This window comes from Heptranchias perlo, unplaced genomic scaffold, assembly GCF_035084215.1.
Source record: "Heptranchias perlo isolate sHepPer1 unplaced genomic scaffold, sHepPer1.hap1 HAP1_SCAFFOLD_846, whole genome shotgun sequence".
Taxonomy (NCBI): Eukaryota; Metazoa; Chordata; class Chondrichthyes; order Hexanchiformes; family Hexanchidae; genus Heptranchias; species Heptranchias perlo.
Window position 1 is genome coordinate 3,028 of NW_027139883.1, and position 20,872 is coordinate 23,899.

General features: G+C 40.5%; 1 protein-coding gene across 1 annotated transcript in view; it reads left to right on the plus strand.

Moving 5' to 3' along the window:
- Window positions 1–430: 430 nt before the first annotated feature.
- Window positions 431–20,872, plus strand: part of LOC137319430 (G protein-coupled receptor kinase 6-like) — a gene marked incomplete at its 3' end in the record, with an annotated part of 61,465 nt that continues 41,023 nt past the window's right edge. The window contains exon 1 of the mRNA XM_067981636.1: window positions 431–582. Coding sequence (XP_067837737.1) covers window positions 431–582 — 152 coding nt within the window. The remainder of the gene's footprint in view (window positions 583–20,872) is intronic.

Genomic DNA, 20,872 nt, shown 5'->3' on the forward strand with positions numbered 1-20,872 from the left:
GGGGGGGGAGATGGATCGGGGGGGGGTGAGTGGGGGGGGAGATGGATCGGGGGGGGTGAGTGGGGGGGGAGATGGATCGGGGGGTGTGAGTGGGGGGGGAGATGGATCGGGGGGGGTGATGGATCGGGTGGGGTGAGTGTGGGGGGGGGGGGAAGAGTGTGGGGGGGGGGGAGAAGAGTGTGGGGGGGGGGAGAAGAGTGTGGGGGGGGGGGGAGAAGAGTGTGGGGGGGGGGAGAAGAGTGTGGGGGGGGGGAGAAGAGTGTGGGGGGGGGGGAGAAGAGTGGGGGGGGGGGAAGAGTGTGGGGGGAGGAGTGCGTGTGGGGGGGGGGGAGGAGTGCGTGGGGGGGGGGGGAGATGGATCGGGGGGAGAGTGCGGGGGGGGGCTGATCCGGGGGGGTTCGGGATCGGGGGTGGGGGCTGTGGGCGGTCCATGTCGGTGTCGGTGTCGGTGCCGGGCTCCCTGACATTTCTCGCTCCCCCCCCCCACAGACTGGTCCATGATTTCCTCAGTGTGGCTCCGTTTGCGGATTACCTGGACAGCCCGTTCTTCAATCGCTTTCTCCAGTGGAAGTGTCTCGAGAGGTGAGTGACCTCATCGAGTGGATCTGAGCAGATTCCTCTCTCTGAATATCACTGTTTCTGTGAGCAGATTCCTCTCTCTGAATATTACTGTATCTGTGAGCAGATTCCTCTCTCTGAATATTACTGTATCTGTGAGCAGATTCCCCTTTCTGAATATTACTGTATCTGTGAGCAGATTCCTCTCTCTGAATATTACTGTATCTGTGAGCAGATTCCTCTCTGAATATTACTGTATCTGTGAGCAGATTCCTCTCTCTGAACATTACTGTATCTGTGAGCAGATTCCCCTCTCTGAATATTACTGTATCTGTGAGCAGATTCCTCTCTCTGAATATTACTGTATCTGTGAGCAGATTCCTCTCTCTGAATATTACTGTATCTGTGAGCAGATTCCTCTCTCTGAATATTACTGCATCTGTGAGCAGATTCCCCTCTCTGAATATTACTGCATCTGTGGCAGATTCCTCTCTCTGAATATTACTGTATCTGTGAGCAGATTCCCCTCTCTGAATATTACTGTATCTGTGAGCAGATTCCTCTCTCTGAATATTACTGTATCTGTGAGCAGATTCCGTCTCTCTGAATATTACTGTATCTGAGAGCAGATTCCTCTCTCTGAATATTACTGTATCTGTGAGCAGATTCCCCTCTCTGAATATTACTGTATCTGTGAGCAGATTCCTCTCTCTGAATATTACTGTTTCTGTGAGCAGATTCCCCTCTCTGAATATTACTGTATCTGTGAGCAGATTCCTCTCTCTGAATATTACTGTATCTGTGAGCAGATTCCCCTCTCTGAATATTACTGTGTCTGAGAGCAGATTCCCCTCTCTGAATATTACTGTATCTGTGAGCAGATTCCTCTCTCTGAATATTACTGTATCTGTGAGCAGATTCCTCTCTCTGAATATTACTGTATCTGTGAGCAGATTCCTCTCTCTGATATTACTGTATCTGTGAGCAGATTCCTCTCTCTGAATATTACTGTATCTGAGAGCAGATTCCCCTCTCTGAATATTACTGTATCTGTGAGCAGATTCCTCTCTCTGAATATTACTGTATCTGTGAGCAGATCCCCTCTCTGAATATTACTGTATCTGTGAGCAGATTCCTCTCTCTGAATATTACTGTATCTGTGAGCAGATTCCTCTCTCTGAATATTACTGTATCTGAGAGCAGATCCTCTCTCTGAATATTACTGTATCTGTGAGCAGATTCCTCTCTCTGAATATTACTGTATCTGTGAGCAGATTCCCCTCTCTGAATATTACTGTATCTGTGAGCAGATTCCTCTCTCTGAATATTACTGTATCTGTGAGCAGATTCCTCTCTCTGAATATTACTGTATCTGTGAGCAGATTCCTCTCTCTGAATATTACTGTATCTGAGAGCAGATTCCTCTCTCTGAATATTACTGTATCTGTGAGCAGATTCCTCTCTCTGAATATTACTGTATCTGTGAGCAGATTCCCCTCTCTGAATATTACTGTGTCTGAGAGCAGATTCCCCTCTCTGAATATTACTGTATCTGTGAGCAGATTCCTCTCTCTGAATATTACTGTATCTGTGAGCAGATTCCTCTCTCTGAATATTACTGTATCTGAGAGCAGATTCCTCTCTCTGAATATTACTGTATCTGTGAGCAGATTCCTCTCTCTGAATATTACTGTATCTGTGAGCAGATTCCTCTCTCTGAATATTACTGTATCTGTGAGCAGATTCCTCTCTCTGAATATTACTGCATCTGTGAGCAGATTCCTCTCTCTGAATATTACTGCATCTGTGAGCAGATTCCTCTCTCTGAATATTACTGTGTCTATGAGCAGATTACTCTCTCTGAATATTACTGTATCTGTGAGCAGATTCCTCTCTCTGAATATTACTGTGTCTATGAGCAGATTACTCTCTCTGAATATTACTGTATCTGTGAGCAGATTCCTCTCTCTGAATATTACTGTATCTGTGAGCAGATTCCTCTCTCTGAATATTACTGTATCTGTGAGCAGATTCCTCTCTCTGAATATTACTGTATCTGTGAGCAGATTCCTCTCTCTGAATATTACTGTATCTGAGAGCAGATTCCTCTCTCTGAATATTACTGTATCTGTGAGCAGATTCCTCTCTCTGAATATTACTGTATCTGTGAGCAGATTCCTCTCTCTGAATATTACTGTATCTGTGAGCAGATTCCTCTCTCTGAATATTACTGCATCTGTGAGCAGATTCCTCTCTCTGAATATTACTGCATCTGTGAGCAGATTCCTCTCTCTGAATATTACTGTGTCTATGAGCAGATTACTCTCTCTGAATATTACTGTATCTGTGAGCAGATTCCTCTCTCTGAATATTACTGTGTCTATGAGCAGATTACTCTCTCTGAATATTACTGTATCTGTGAGCAGATTCCTCTCTCTGAATATTACTGTATCTGTGAGCAGATTCCTCTCTCTGAATATTACTGTATCTGTGATCAGATTCCTCTCTCTGAATATTACTGTCTCTGAGCAGATTCCTCTCTGAATATTACTGCATCTGTGAGCAGATTCCTCTCTCTGAATATTACTGTATCTGTGAGCAGATTCCCCTCTCTGAATATTACTGTATCTGTGAGCAGATTCCCCTCTCTGAATATTACTGCATCTGAGAGCAGATTCCTCTCTCTGAATATTACTGCATCTGAGAGCAGATTCCTCTCTCTGAATATTACTGTATCTGAGAGCAGATTCCTCTCTCTGAATATTACTGTATCTGAGAGCAGATTCCTCTCTGAATATTACTGTATCTGTGAGCAGATTCCTCTCTCTGAATATTACTGTATCTGTGAGCAGATTCCTCTCTGAATATTACTGTATCTATGAGCAGATTCCTCTCTCTGAATATTACTGTATCTGTGAGCAGATTCCTCTCTCTGAATATTACTGTGTCTATGAGCAGATTACTCTCTCTGAATATTACTGTGTCCATGAGCAGATTCCTCTCTCTGAATATTACTGTGTCTACGAGCAGATTACTCTCTCTGAATATTACTGTGTCTATGAGCAGATTACTCTCTCTGAATATTACTGTATCTGTGAGCAGATTCCTCTCTCTGAATATTACTGTATCTGTGAGCAGATTCCTCTCTCTGAATATTACTGTATCTGTGAGCAGATTCCTCTCTCTGAATATTACTGTGTCTATGAGCAGATTACTCTCTCTGAATATTACTGTATCTGTGAGCAGATTCCTCTCTCTGAATATTACTGTATCTGTGAGCAGATTCCTCTCTCTGAATATTACTGTATCTGTGATCAGATTCCTCTCTCTGAATATTACTGTCTCTGAGCAGATTCCTCTCTGAATATTACTGCATCTGTGAGCAGATTCCTCTCTCTGAATATTACTGTATCTGAACAGATTCCTCTCTCTGAATATTACTGTATCTGTGAGCAGATTCCTCTCTCTGAATATTACTGTATCTGTGAGCAGATTCCTCTCTCTGAATATTACTGTATCTGTGAGCAGATTCCTCTCTCTGAATATTACTGTATCTGTGAGCAGATTCCTCTCTCTGAATATTACTGTATCTGAGAGCAGATTCCTCTCTCTGAATATTACTGTATCTGAGAGCAGATTCCTCTCTCTGAATATTACTGTATCTGTGAGCAGATTCCTCTCTCTGAATATTACTGTATCTGTGAGCAGATTCCTCTCTCTGAATATTACTGTATCTGTGAGCAGATTCCCCTCTGAATATTACTGTATCTGAGAGCAGATTCCTCTCTGAATATTACTGTATCTGTGAGCAGATTCCCCTCTCTGAATATTACTGTATCTGTGAGCAGATTCCTCTCTCTGAATATTACTGTATCTGAGAGCAGATTCCTCTCTCTGAATATTACTGTATCTGAGAGCAGATTCCTCTCTGAATATTACTGTATCTGTGAGCAGATTCCCCTCTCTGAATATTACTGTATCTGTGAGCAGATTCCTCTCTCTGAATATTACTGTATCTGTGAGCAGATTCCTCTCTCTGAATATTACTGTATCTGTGAGCAGATTCCTCTCTCTGAATATTACTGTATCTGTGAACAGATTCCTCTCTCTGAATATTACTGTATCTGTGAGCAGATTCCCCTCTCTGAATATTACTGTATCTGTGAGCAGATTCCCCTCTCTGAATATTACTGCATCTGAGAGCAGATTCCTCTCTCTGAATATTACTGCATCTGAGAGCAGATTCCTCTCTCTGAATATTACTGTATCTGAGAGCAGATTCCTCTCTCTGAATATTACTGTATCTGAGAGCAGATTCCTCTCTGAATATTACTGTATCTGTGAGCAGATTCCTCTCTCTGAATATTACTGTATCTGTGAGCAGATTCCTCTCTGAATATTACTGTATCTATGAGCAGATTCCTCTCTCTGAATATTACTGTATCTGTGAGCAGATTCCTCTCTCTGAATATTACTGTGTCTATGAGCAGATTACTCTCTCTCAATATTACTGTGTCCATGAGCAGATTCCTCTCTCTGAATATTACTGTGTCTACGAGCAGATTACTCTCTCTGAATATTACTGTGTCTATGAGCAGATTACTCTCTCTGAATATTACTGTATCTGTGAGCAGATTCCTCTCTCTGAATATTACTGTATCTGTGAGCAGATTCCTCTCTGAATATTACTGTATCTATGAGCAGATTCCTCTCTCTGAATATTACTGTATCTGTGAGCAGATTCCTCTCTCTGAATATTACTGTGTCTATGAGCAGATTACTCTCTCTGAATATTACTGTGTCCATGAGCAGATTCCTCTCTCTGAATATTACTGTGTCTACGAGCAGATTACTCTCTCTGAATATTACTGTGTCTATGAGCAGATTACTCTCTCTGAATATTACTGTATCTGTGAGCAGATTCCTCTCTCTGAATATTACTGTATCTGTGAGCAGATTCCTCTCTCTGAATATTACTGTATCTGTGAGCAGATTCCTCTCTCTGAATATTACTGTGTCTATGAGCAGATGACTCTCTCTGAATATTACTGTATCTGTGAGCAGATTCCTCTCTCTGAATATTACTGTATCTGTGAGCAGATTCCTCTCTCTGAATATTACTGTATCTGTGATCAGATTCCTCTCTCTGAATATTACTGTCTCTGAGCAGATTCCTCTCTGAATATTACTGCATCTGTGAGCAGATTCCTCTCTCTGAATATTACTGTATCTGAACAGATTCCTCTCTCTGAATATTACTGTATCTGTGAGCAGATTCCTCTCTCTGAATATTACTGTATCTGTGAGCAGATTCCTCTCTCTGAATATTACTGTATCTGTGAGCAGATTCCTCTCTCTGAATATTACTGCATCTGTGAGCAGATTCCTCTCTCTGAATATTACTGTATCTGAGAGCAGATTCCTCTCTCTGAATATTACTGTATCTGAGAGCAGATTCCTCTCTCTGAATATTACTGTATCTGTGAGCAGATTCCTCTCTCTGAATATTACTGTATCTGTGAGCAGATTCCTCTCTCTGAATATTACTGTATCTGTGAGCAGATTCCCCTCTGAATATTACTGTATCTGAGAGCAGATTCCTCTCTGAATATTACTGTATCTGTGAGCAGATTCCCCTCTCTGAATATTACTGTATCTGTGAGCAGATTCCTCTCTCTGAATATTACTGTATCTGAGAGCAGATTCCTCTCTCTGAATATTACTGTATCTGAGAGCAGATTCCTCTCTGAATATTACTGTATCTGTGAGCAGATTCCCCTCTCTGAATATTACTGTATCTGTGAGCAGATTCCTCTCTCTGAATATTACTGTATCTGTGAGCAGATTCCTCTCTCTGAATATTACTGTATCTGTGAGCAGATTCCTCTCTCTGAATATTACTGTATCTGTGAACAGATTCCTCTCTCTGAATATTACTGTATCTGTGAGCAGATTCCCCTCTCTGAATATTACTGTATCTGTGAGCAGATTCCCCTCTCTGAATATTACTGTATCTGTGAGCAGATTCCTCTCTCTGAATATTACTGTATCTGTGAGCAGATTCCTCTCTCTGAATATCACTGTATCTGTGAGCAGATTCCTCTCTCTGAATATTACTGTATCTGAGAGCAGATTCCTCTCTGAATATTACTGTATCTGTGAGCAGATTCCTCTCTCTGAATATTACTGTATCTGTGAGCAGATTCCTCTCTGAATATTACTGTATCTATGAGCAGATTCCTCTCTCTGAATATTACTGTATCTGTGAGCAGATTCCTCTCTCTGAATATTACTGTGTCTATGAGCAGATTACTCTCTCTGAATATTACTGTGTCCATGAGCAGATTCCTCTCTCTGAATATTACTGTGTCTACGAGCAGATTACTCTCTCTGAATATTACTGTGTCTATGAGCAGATTACTCTCTCTGAATATTACTGTATCTGTGAGCAGATTCCTCTCTCTGAATATTACTGTATCTGTGAGCAGATTACTCTCTCTGAATATTACTGTATCTGTGAGCAGATTCCTCTCTCTGAATATTACTGTATCTGTGAGCAGATTCCTCTCTCTGAATATTACTGTATCTGTGATCAGATTCCTCTCTCTGAATATTACTGTCTCTGAGCAGATTCCTCTCTGAATATTACTGCATCTGTGAGCAGATTCCTCTCTCTGAATATTACTGTATCTGAACAGATTCCTCTCTCTGAATATTACTGTATCTGTGAGCAGATTCCTCTCTCTGAATATTACTGTATCTGTGAGCAGATTCCTCTCTCTGAATATTACTGTATCTGTGAGCAGATTCCTCTCTCTGAATATTACTGTAACTGTGAGCAGATTCCTCTCTCTGAATATTACTGTATCTGTGAGCAGATTCCTCTCTCTGATTATTACTGTGTCTGTGAGCAGATTCCTCTCTCTGAATATTACTGTGTCTGTGAGCAGATTCCCCTCTCTGAATATTACTGTGTCTGTGAGCAGATTCCTCTCTCTGAATATTACTGTATCTGTGAGCAGATTCCTCTCTCTGAATATTACTGTATATGTGAGCAGATTCCTCTCTCTGAATATTACTGTATCTGTGAGCAGATTCCTCTCTCTGAATATCACTGTATCTGTGAGCAGATTCCTCTCTGAATATTACTGTATCTGTGAGCAGATTCCTCTCTGAATATTACTGTATCTGTGAGCAGATTCCTCTCTCTGAATATTACTGTATCTGTGAGCAGATTCCTCTCTCTGAATATTACTGTGTCTGAGCAGATTCCTCTCTCTGAATATTACTGTATCTGTGAGCAGATTCCTCTCTCTGAATATTACTGTGTCTGAGCAGATTCCTCTCTCTGAATATTACTGTATCTGTGAGCAGATTCCTCTCTTTGAATATTACTGTATCTGTGAGCAGATTCCTCTCTCTGAATATTACTGTGTCTGAGCAGATTCCTCTCTCTGAATATTACTGGATCTGTGAGCAGATTCCTCTCTCTGAATATTACTGTTTCTGTGAGCAGATTCCTCTCTGAATATTACTGTATCTGTGAGCAGATTCCTCTCTCTGAACATTACTGTATCTGTGAGCAGATTCCCCTCTCTGAATATTACTGTATCTGTGAGCAGATTCCTCTCTCTGAATATTACTGTATCTGTGAGCAGATTCCTCTCTCTGAATATTACTGTATCTGTGAGCAGATTCCTCTCTCTGAATATTACTGTATCTGTGAGCAGATTCCCCTCTCTGAATATTACTGCATCTGTGAGCAGATTCCTCTCTCTGAATATTACTGTATCTGTGAGCAGATTCCCCTCTCTGAATATTACTGTATCTGTGAGCAGATTCCTCTCTCTGAATATTACTGTATCTGTGAGCAGATTCCTCTCTCTGAATATTACTGTATCTGAGAGCAGATTCCTCTCTCTGAATATTACTGTATCTGTGAGCAGATTCCCCTCTCTGAATATTACTGTATCTGTGAGCAGATTCCTCTCTCTGAATATTACTGTTTCTGTGAGCAGATTCCCCTCTCTGAATATTACTGTATCTGTGAGCAGATTCCTCTCTCTGAATATTACTGTATCTGTGAGCAGATTCCCCTCTCTGAATATTACTGTGTCTGAGAGCAGATTCCCCTCTCTGAATATTACTGTATCTGTGAGCAGATTCCTCTCTCTGAATATTACTGTATCTGTGAGCAGATTCCTCTCTCTGAATATTACTGTATCTGTGAGCAGATTCCTCTCTCTGAATATTACTGTATCTGTGAGCAGATTCCTCTCTCTGAATATTACTGTATATGTGAGCAGATTCCTCTCTCTGAATATTACTGTATCTGTGAGCAGATTCCTCTCTCTGAATATCACTGTATCTGTGAGCAGATTCCTCTCTGAATATTACTGTATCTGTGAGCAGATTCCTCTCTGAATATTACTGTATCTGTGAGCAGATTCCTCTCTCTGAATATTACTGTATCTGTGAGCAGATTCCTCTCTCTGAATATTACTGTGTCTGAGCAGATTCCTCTCTCTGAATATTACTGTATCTGTGAGCAGATTCCTCTCTCTGAATATTACTGTGTCTGAGCAGATTCCTCTCTCTGAATATTACTGTATCTGTGAGCAGATTCCTCTCTTTGAATATTACTGTATCTGTGAGCAGATTCCTCTCTCTGAATATTACTGTGTCTGAGCAGATTCCTCTCTCTGAATATTACTGGATCTGTGAGCAGATTCCTCTCTCTGAATATTACTGTTTCTGTGAGCAGATTCCTCTCTGAATATTACTGTATCTGTGAGCAGATTCCTCTCTCTGAACATTACTGTATCTGTGAGCAGATTCCCCTCTCTGAATATTACTGTATCTGTGAGCAGATTCCTCTCTCTGAATATTACTGTATCTGTGAGCAGATTCCTCTCTCTGAATATTACTGTATCTGTGAGCAGATTCCTCTCTCTGAATATTACTGTATCTGTGAGCAGATTCCCCTCTCTGAATATTACTGCATCTGTGAGCAGATTCCTCTCTCTGAATATTACTGTATCTGTGAGCAGATTCCCCTCTCTGAATATTACTGTATCTGTGAGCAGATTCCTCTCTCTGAATATTACTGTATCTGTGAGCAGATTCCTCTCTCTGAATATTACTGTATCTGAGAGCAGATTCCTCTCTCTGAATATTACTGTATCTGTGAGCAGATTCCCCTCTCTGAATATTACTGTATCTGTGAGCAGATTCCTCTCTCTGAATATTACTGTTTCTGTGAGCAGATTCCCCTCTCTGAATATTACTGTATCTGTGAGCAGATTCCTCTCTCTGAATATTACTGTATCTGTGAGCAGATTCCCCTCTCTGAATATTACTGTGTCTGAGAGCAGATTCCCCTCTCTGAATATTACTGTATCTGTGAGCAGATTCCTCTCTCTGAATATTACTGTATCTGTGAGCAGATTCCTCTCTCTGAATATTACTGTATCTGTGAGCAGATTCCTCTCTCTGAATATTACTGTATCTGTGAGCAGATTCCTCTCTCTGAATATTACTGTATCTGAGAGCAGATTCCCCTCTCTGAATATTACTGTATCTGTGAGCAGATTCCTCTCTCTGAATATTACTGTATCTGTGAGCAGATTCCCCTCTCTGAATATTACTGTATCTGTGAGCAGATTCCTCTCTCTGAATATTACTGTATCTGTGAGCAGATTCCTCTCTCTGAATATTACTGTATCTGAGAGCAGATTCCTCTCTCTGAATATTACTGTATCTGTGAGCAGATTCCTCTCTCTGAATATTACTGTATCTGTGAGCAGATTCCCCTCTCTGAATATTACTGTATCTGTGAGCAGATTCCTCTCTCTGAATATTACTGTATCTGTGAGCAGATTCCTCTCTCTGAATATTACTGTATCTGTGAGCAGATTCCTCTCTCTGAATATTACTGTATCTGAGAGCAGATTCCTCTCTCTGAATATTACTGTATCTGTGAGCAGATTCCTCTCTCTGAATATTACTGTATCTGTGAGCAGATTCCCCTCTCTGAATATTACTGTGTCTGAGAGCAGATTCCCCTCTCTGAATATTACTGTATCTGTGAGCAGATTCCTCTCTCTGAATATTACTGTATCTGTGAGCAGATTCCTCTCTCTGAATATTACTGTATCTGAGAGCAGATTCCTCTCTCTGAATATTACTGTATCTGTGAGCAGATTCCTCTCTCTGAATATTACTGTATCTGTGAGCAGATTCCTCTCTCTGAATATTACTGTATCTGTGAGCAGATTCCTCTCTCTGAATATTACTGCATCTGTGAGCAGATTCCTCTCTCTGAATATTACTGCATCTGTGAGCAGATTCCTCTCTCTGAATATTACTGTGTCTATGAGCAGATTACTCTCTCTGAATATTACTGTATCTGTGAGCAGATTCCTCTCTCTGAATATTACTGTGTCTATGAGCAGATTACTCTCTCTGAATATTACTGTATCTGTGAGCAGATTCCTCTCTCTGAATATTACTGTATCTGTGAGCAGATTCCTCTCTCTGAATATTACTGTATCTGTGAGCAGATTCCTCTCTCTGAATATTACTGTATCTGTGAGCAGATTCCTCTCTCTGAATATTACTGTATCTGAGAGCAGATTCCTCTCTCTGAATATTACTGTATCTGTGAGCAGATTCCTCTCTCTGAATATTACTGTATCTGTGAGCAGATTCCTCTCTCTGAATATTACTGTATCTGTGAGCAGATTCCTCTCTCTGAATATTACTGCATCTGTGAGCAGATTCCTCTCTCTGAATATTACTGCATCTGTGAGCAGATTCCTCTCTCTGAATATTACTGTGTCTATGAGCAGATTACTCTCTCTGAATATTACTGTATCTGTGAGCAGATTCCTCTCTCTGAATATTACTGTGTCTATGAGCAGATTACTCTCTCTGAATATTACTGTATCTGTGAGCAGATTCCTCTCTCTGAATATTACTGTATCTGTGAGCAGATTCCTCTCTCTGAATATTACTGTATCTGTGATCAGATTCCTCTCTCTGAATATTACTGTCTCTGAGCAGATTCCTCTCTGAATATTACTGCATCTGTGAGCAGATTCCTCTCTCTGAATATTACTGTATCTGTGAGCAGATTCCCCTCTCTGAATATTACTGTATCTGTGAGCAGATTCCCCTCTCTGAATATTACTGCATCTGAGAGCAGATTCCTCTCTCTGAATATTACTGCATCTGAGAGCAGATTCCTCTCTCTGAATATTACTGTATCTGAGAGCAGATTCCTCTCTCTGAATATTACTGTATCTGAGAGCAGATTCCTCTCTGAATATTACTGTATCTGTGAGCAGATTCCTCTCTCTGAATATTACTGTATCTGTGAGCAGATTCCTCTCTGAATATTACTGTATCTATGAGCAGATTCCTCTCTCTGAATATTACTGTATCTGTGAGCAGATTCCTCTCTCTGAATATTACTGTGTCTATGAGCAGATTACTCTCTCTGAATATTACTGTGTCCATGAGCAGATTCCTCTCTCTGAATATTACTGTGTCTACGAGCAGATTACTCTCTCTGAATATTACTGTGTCTATGAGCAGATTACTCTCTCTGAATATTACTGTATCTGTGAGCAGATTCCTCTCTCTGAATATTACTGTATCTGTGAGCAGATTCCTCTCTGAATATTACTGTATCTATGAGCAGATTCCTCTCTCTGAATATTACTGTATCTGTGAGCAGATTCCTCTCTCTGAATATTACTGTGTCTATGAGCAGATTACTCTCTCTGAATATTACTGTGTCCATGAGCAGATTCCTCTCTCTGAATATTACTGTGTCTACGAGCAGATTACTCTCTCTGAATATTACTGTGTCTATGAGCAGATTACTCTCTCTGAATATGACTGTATCTGTGAGCAGATTCCTCTCTCTGAATATTACTGTATCTGTGAGCAGATTCCTCTCTCTGAATATTACTGTATCTGTGAGCAGATTCCTCTCTCTGAATATTACTGTGTCTATGAGCAGATTCCTCTCTCTGAATATTACTGTATCTGTGAGCAGATTCCTCTCTCTGAATATTACTGTATCTGTGAGCAGATTCCTCTCTCTGAATATTACTGTATCTGTGATCAGATTCCTCTCTCTGAATATTACTGTCTCTGAGCAGATTCCTCTCTGAATATTACTGCATCTGTGAGCAGATTCCTCTCTCTGAATATTACTGTATCTGAACAGATTCCTCTCTCTGAATATTACTGTATCTGTGAGCAGATTCCTCTCTCTGAATATTACTGTATCTGTGAGCAGATTCCTCTCTCTGAATATTACTGTATCTGTGAGCAGATTCCTCTCTCTGAATATTACTGTATCTGTGAGCAGATTCCTCTCTGTGAATATTACTGTATCTGAGAGCAGATTCCTCTCTCTGAATATTACTGTATCTGAGAGCAGATTCCTCTCTCTGAATATTACTGTATCTGTGAGCAGATTCCTCTCTCTGAATATTACTGTATCTGTGAGCAGATTCCTCTCTCTGAATATTACTGTATCTGTGAGCAGATTCCCCTCTGAATATTACTGTATCTGAGAGCAGATTCCTCTCTGAATATTACTGTATCTGTGAGCAGATTCCCCTCTCTGAATATTACTGTATCTGTGAGCAGATTCCTCTCTCTGAATATTACTGTATCTGAGAGCAGATTCCTCTCTCTGAATATTACTGTATCTGAGAGCAGATTCCTCTCTGAATATTACTGTATCTGTGAGCAGATTCCCCTCTCTGAATATTACTGTATCTGTGAGCAGATTCCTCTCTCTGAATATTACTGTATCTGTGAGCAGATTCCTCTCTCTGAATATTACTGTATCTGTGAGCAGATTCCTCTCTCTGAATATTACTGTATCTGTGAGCAGATTCCTCTCTCTGAATATTACTGTATCTGTGAACAGATTCCTCTCTCTGAATATTACTGTATCTGTGAGCAGATTCCCCTCTCTGAATATTACTGTATCTGTGAGCAGATTCCCCTCTCTAAATATTACTGTATCTGTGAGCAGATTCCTCTCTCTGAATATTACTGTATCTGTGAGCAGATTCCTCTCTCTGAATATCACTGTATCTGTGAGCAGATTCCTCTCTCTGAATATTACTGTATCTGAGAGCAGATTCCTCTCTGAATATTACTGTATCTGTGAGCAGATTCCTCTCTCTGAATATTACTGTATCTGTGAGCAGATTCCTCTCTGAATATTACTGTATCTATGAGCAGATTCCTCTCTCTGAATATTACTGTATCTGTGAGCAGATTCCTCTCTCTGAATATTACTGTGTCTATGAGCAGATTACTCTCTCTGAATATTACTGTGTCCATGAGCAGATTCCTCTCTCTGAATGTTACTGTGTCTACGAGCAGATTACTCTCTCTGAATATTACTGTGTCTATGAGCAGATTACTCTCTCTGAATATTACTGTATCTGTGAGCAGATTCCTCTCTCTGAATATTACTGTATCTGTGAGCAGATTCCTCTCTCTGAATATTACTGTATCTGTGAGCAGATTCCTCTCTCTGAATATTACTGTGTCGATGAGCAGATTACTCTCTCTGAATATTACTGTATCTGTGAGCAGATTCCTCTCTCTGAATATTACTGTATCTGTGAGCAGATTCCTCTCTCTGAATATTACTGTATCTGTGATCAGATTCCTCTCTCTGAATATTACTGTCTCTGAGCAGATTCCTCTCTGAATATTACTGCATCTGTGAGCAGATTCCTCTCTCTGAATATTACTGTATCTGAACAGATTCCTCTCTCTGAATATTACTGTATCTGTGAGCAGATTCCTCTCTCTGAATATTACTGTATCTGTGAGCAGATTCCTCTCTCTGAATATTACTGTATCTGTGAGCAGATTCCTCTCTCTGAATATTACTGTATCTGTGAGCAGATTCCTCTCTCTGAATATTACTGTAACTGTGAGCAGATTCCTCTCTCTGAATATTACTGTAACTGTGAGCAGATTCCTCTCTCTGAATATTACTGTATCTGTGAGCAGATTCCTCTCTCTGATTATTACTGTGTCTGTGAGCAGATTCCTCTCTCTGAATATTACTGTGTCTGTGAGCAGATTCCCCTCTCTGAATATTACTGTGTCTGTGAGCAGATTCCTCTCTCTGAATATTACTGTATCTGTGAGCAGATTCCTCTCTCTGAATATTACTGTATATGTGAGCAGATTCCTCTCTCTGAATATTACTGTATCTGTGAGCAGATTCCTCTCTCTGAATATCACTGTATCTGTGAGCAGATTCCTCTCTGAATATTACTGTATCTGTGAGCAGATTCCTCTCTGAATATTACTGTATCTGTGAGCAGATTCCTCTCTCTGAATATTACTGTATCTGTGAGCAGATTCCTCTCTCTGAATATTACTGTGTCTGAGCAGATTCCTCTCTCTGAATATTACTGTATCTGTGAGCAGATTCCTCTCTCTGAATATTACTGTGTCTGAGCAGATTCCTCTCTCTGAATATTACTGTATCTGTGAGCAGATTCCTCTCTTTGAATATTACTGTATCTGTGAGCAGATTCCTCTCTCTGAATATTACTGTGTCTGAGCAGATTCCTCTCTCTGAATATTACTGGATCTGTGAGCAGATTCCTCTCTCTGAATATTACTGTATCTGTGAGCAGATTCCTCTCTGAATATGACTGTATCTGTGAGCAGATTCCTCTCTCTGAATATTACTGTATCTGTGAGCAGATTCCTCTCTTTGAATATTACTGTATCTGTGAGCAGATTCCTCTCTCTGAATATTACTGTGTCTGAGCAGATTCCTCTCTCTGAATATTACTGTATCTGTGAGCAGATTCCTCTCTCTGAATATTACTGTATCTGTGAGCAGATTCCTCTCTCTGAATATTACTGTGTCTATGAGCAGATTCCCCTCTCTGAATATTACTGTATCTGTGAGCAGATTCCTCTCTCTGAATATTACTGTATCTGAGAGCAGATTCCTCTCTCTGAATATTACTGTATCTGTGAGCAGATTCCTCTCTCTGAATATTACTGTATCTGTGAGCAGATTCCTCTCTCTGAATATTACTGTGTCTGTGAGCAGATTCCTCTCTCTGAATATTACTGTATCTGTGAGCAGATTCCTCTCTGAATATTACTGTATCTGTGAGCAGATTCCTCTCTCTGAACATCACTGTATCTGTGAGCAGATTCCTCTCTCTGAATATCACTGTATCTGTGAGCAGATTCCTCTCTCTGAATATCACTGTATCTGTGAGCAGATTCCCCTATCTGAATATTACTGTGTCTGTGAGCAGATTCCTCTCTCTGAATATTACTGTATCTGTGAGCAGATTCCTCTCTCTGAATATTACTGTATCTGTGAGCAGATTCCCCTCTCTGAATATTACTGTATCTGTGAGCAGATTCCTCTCTCTGAATATTACTGTATCTGTGAGCAGATTCCTCTCTCTGAATATTACTGTATCTGTGAGCAGATTCCACTCTCTGAATATTACTGTGTCTGTGAGCAGATTCCTCTCTCTGAATATTACTGTATCTGAGCAGATTCCTCTCTCTGAATATCACTGTATCTGTGAGCAGATTCCTCTCTCTGAATATTACTGTATCTGTGAGCAGATTCCTCTCTCTGAATATTACTGTATCTGTGAGCAGATTCCCCTCTCTGAATATTACTGTATCTGTGAGCAGATTCCTCTCTCTGAATATTACTGTGTCTGTGAGCAGATTCCTCTCTCTGAATATTACTGTATCTGTGAGCAGATTCCCCTCTCTGAACATTACTGTATCTGTGAGCAGATTCCCCTCTCTGAATATTACTGTATCTGTGAGCAGATTCCTCTCTCTGATTATTACTGTGTCTGTGAGCAGATTCCCCTCTCTGAATATTACTGTGTCTATGAGCAGATTCCTCTCTCTGAATATTACTGTGTCTATGAGCAGATTCCTCTCTCTGAATATTACTGTGTCTGTGAGCAGATTCCTCTCTCTGAATATTACTGTGTCTGTGAGCAGAATCCTCTCTGAATATTACTGTATCTGTGAGCAGATTCCTCTCTCTGAATATTACTGCATCTGTGAGCAGATTCCTCTCTCTGAATATTACTGTATCTGTGAGCAGATTCCCCTCTCTGAATATTACTGTATCTGTGAGCAGATTCCTCTCTCTGATTATTACTGTATCTGTGAGCAGATTCCTCTCTCTGAATATTACTGTGTCTGTGAGCAGATTCCTCTCTCTGAATATTACTGTTTTTGTGAGCAGATTCCTCTCTCTGAATATTACTGTTTCTGTGAGCAGATTCCTCTCTCTGAATATTACTGTGTCTGTGAGCAGATTCCTCTCTCTGATTATTACTGTTTCTGTGAGCAGATTCCTCTCTCTGAATATTACTGTTTCTGTGAGCAGATTCCTCTCTCTGAATATTACTGTTTCTGTGAGCAGATTCCTCTCTCTGAATATTACTGTGTCTGTGAGCAGATTCCCCTCTCTGAACATTACTGTATCTGTGAGCAGATTCCCCTCTCTGATTATTACTGTATCTGTGAGCAGATTCCTCTCTCTGATTATTACTGTGTCTGTGAGCAGATTCCTCTCTCTGAATATTACTGTGTCTGTGAGCAGATTCCTCTCTCTGAATATTACTGCATCTGTGAGCAGATTCCTCTCTCTGAATATTACTGTATCTGTGAGCAGATTCCTCTCTCTGAATATTACTGTATCTGTGAGCAGATTCCTCTCTCTGAATATTACTGTATCTGTGAGCAGATTCCTCTCTCTGAATATCACTGTATCTGTGAGCAGATTCCTCTCTCTGAACATTACTGTATCTGTGAGCAGATTCCCCTATCTGAATATTACTGTGTCTGTGAGCAGATTCCTCTCTCTGAATATGACTGTATCTGTGAGCAGATTCCTCTCTCTGAATATTACTGTATCTGTGAGCAGATTCCCCTATCTGAATATTACTGTGTCTGTGAGCAGATTCCTCTCTCTGAATATGACTGTATCTGTGAGCAGATTCCTCTCTCTGAATATCACTGTATCTGTGAGCAGATTCCTCTCTGAATATTACTGTGTCTGTGAGCAGATTCCTCTCTCTGAATATTACTGTATCTGTGAGCAGATTCCCCTCTCTGAATATTACTGTATCTGTGAGCAGATTCCTCTCTGATTATTACTGTGTCTGTGAGCAGATTCCTCTCTCTGAATATTACTGTTTCTGTGAGCAGATTCCTCTCTCTGAATATTACTGTGTCTGTGAGCAGATTCCTCTCTCTGAATATTACTGTGTCTGTGAGCAGATTCCTCTCTCTGAATATTACTGTATCTGTGAGCAGATTCCTCTCTCTGAATATTACTGTGTCTGTGAGCAGATTCCTCTCTCTGAATATTACTGTTTCTGTGAGCAGATTCCTCTCTCTGAATATTACTGTTTCTGTGAGCAGATTCCCCTCTCTGAACATTACTGTATCTGTGAGCAGATTCCTCTCTCTGAATATTACTGTATCTGTGAGCAGATTCCTCTCTCTGAATATTACTGTATCTGTGAGCAGATTCCTCTCTCTGAATATTACTGTATCTGTGAGCAGATTCCTCTCTCTGAATATGACTGTATCTGTGAGCAGATTCCTCTCTCTGAATATCACTGTATCTGTGAGCAGATTCCTCTCTGAATATTACTGTGTCTGTGAGCAGATTCCTCTCTCTGAATATTACTGTATCTGTGAGCAGATTCCCCTCTCTGAATATTACTGTATCTGTGAGCAGATTCCTCTCTCTGATTCTTACTGTGTCTGTGAGCAGATTCCTCTCTCTGAATATCACTGTGTCTATGAGCAGATTCCCCTCTCTGAATATTACTGTGTCTATGAGCAGATTCCTCTCTCTGAATATTACTGTGTCTGTGAGCAGATTCCTCTCTCTGAATATTACTGTGTCTGTGAGCAGATTCCTCTCTCTGAATATTACTGCATCTGTGAGCAGATTCCTCTCTCTGAATATTACTGTATCTGTGAGCAGATTCCTCTCTCTGAATATTACTGTATCTGTGAGCAGATTCCTCTCTCTGATTATCACTGTGTCTGTGAGCAGATTCCTCTCTGAATATTACTGTGTCTATGAGCAGATTCCCCTCTCTGAATATTACTGTGTCTATGAGCAGATTCCTCTCTCTGAATATTACTGTGTCTATGAGCAGATTCCCCTCTCTGAATATTACTGTGTCTATGAGCAGATTCCTCTCTCTGAATATTACTGTGTCTGTGAGCAGATTCCTCTCTCTGAATATTACTGTGTCTGTGAGCAGATTCCTCTCTCTGAATATTACTGTGTCTGTGAGCAGAATCCTCTCTCTGAATATTACTGTATCTGTGAGCAGATTCCTCTCTCTGAATATTACTGTATCTGTGAGCAGATTCCTCTCTCTGAATATCACTGTATCTGTGAGCAGATTCCTCTCTGAATATTACTGTGTCTGTGAGCAGATTCCTCTCTCTGAATATTACTGTATCTGTGAGCAGATTCCCGTCTCTGAACATTACTGTATCTGTGAGCAGATTCCTCTCTCTGATTATCACTGTGTCTGTGAGCAGATTCCTCTCTGAATATTACTGTGTCTATGAGCAGATTCCCCTCTCTGAATATTACTCTGTCTATGAGCAGATTCCTCTCTCTGAATATTACTGTGTCTATGAGCAGATTCCCCTCTCTGAATATTACTGTATCTGTGAGCAGATTCCTCTCTCTGAATATTACTGTGTCTGTGAGCAGATTCCTCTCTCTGAATATTACTGTATCTGTGAGCAGATTCCCCTCTCTGAACATTACTGTATCTGTGAGCAGATTCCCCTCTCTGAATATTACTGTATCTGTGAGCAGATTCCTCTCTCTGATTATTACTGTGTCTGTGAGCAGATTCCTCTCTCTGAATATTACTGTGTCTGTGAGCAGAATCCTCTCTGAATATTACTGTATCTGTGAGCAGATTCCTCTCTCTGAATATGACTGCATCTGTGAGCAGATTCCTCTCTCTGAATATTACTGTATCTGTGAGCAGATTCCCCTCTCTGAATATTACTGTATCTGTGAGCAGATTCCTCTCTCTGATTATTACTGTATCTGTGAGCAGATTCCTCTCTCTGAATATTACTGTGTCTGTGAGCAGATTCCTCTCTCTGAATATTACTGTTTTTGTGAGCAGATTCCTCTCTCTGAATATTACTGTTTCTGTGAGCAGATTCCTCTCTCTGAATATTACTGTGTCTGTGAGCAGATTCCTCTCTCTGAATATTACTGTTTCTGTGAGCAGATTCCTCTCTCTGAATATTACTGTTTCTGTGAGCAGATTCCTCTCTCTGAATATTACTGTTTCTGTGAGCAGATTCCTCTCTCTGAATATTACTGTGTCTGTGAGCAGATTCCCCTCTCTGAACATTACTGTATCTGTGAGCAGATTCCCCTCTCTGATTATTACTGTATCTGTGAGCAGATTCCTCTCTCTGATTATTACTGTGTCTGTGAGCAGATTCCTCTCTCTGAATATTACTGTGTCTGTGAGCAGATTCCTCTCTCTGAATATTACTGCATCTGTGAGCAGATTCCTCTCTCTGAATATTACTGTATCTGTGAGCAGATTCCTCTCTCTGAATATTACTGTATCTGTGAGCAGATTCCTCTCTCTGAATATTACTGTATCTGTGAGCAGATTCCTCTCTCTGAATATCACTGTATCTGTGAGCAGATTCCTCTCTCTGAACATTACTGTATCTGTGAGCAGATTCCCCTATCTGAATATTACTGTGTCTGTGAGCAGATTCCTCTCTCTGAATATGACTGTATCTGTGAGCAGATTCCTCTCTCTGAATATTACTGTATCTGTGAGCAGATTCCCCTATCTGAATATTACTGTGTCTGTGAGCAGATTCCTCTCTCTGAATATGACTGTATCTGTGAGCAGATTCCTCTCTCTGAATATCACTGTATCTGTGAGCAGATTCCTCTCTGAATATTACTGTGTCTGTGAGCAGATTCCTCTCTCTGAATATTACTGTATCTGTGAGCAGATTCCCCTCTCTGAATATTACTGTATCTGTGAGCAGATTCCTCTCTGATTATTACTGTGTCTGTGAGCAGATTCCTCTCTCTGAATATTACTGTTTCTGTGAGCAGATTCCTCTCTCTGAATATTACTGTGTCTGTGAGCAGATTCCTCTCTCTGAATATTACTGTGTCTGTGAGCAGATTCCTCTCTCTGAATATTACTGTATCTGT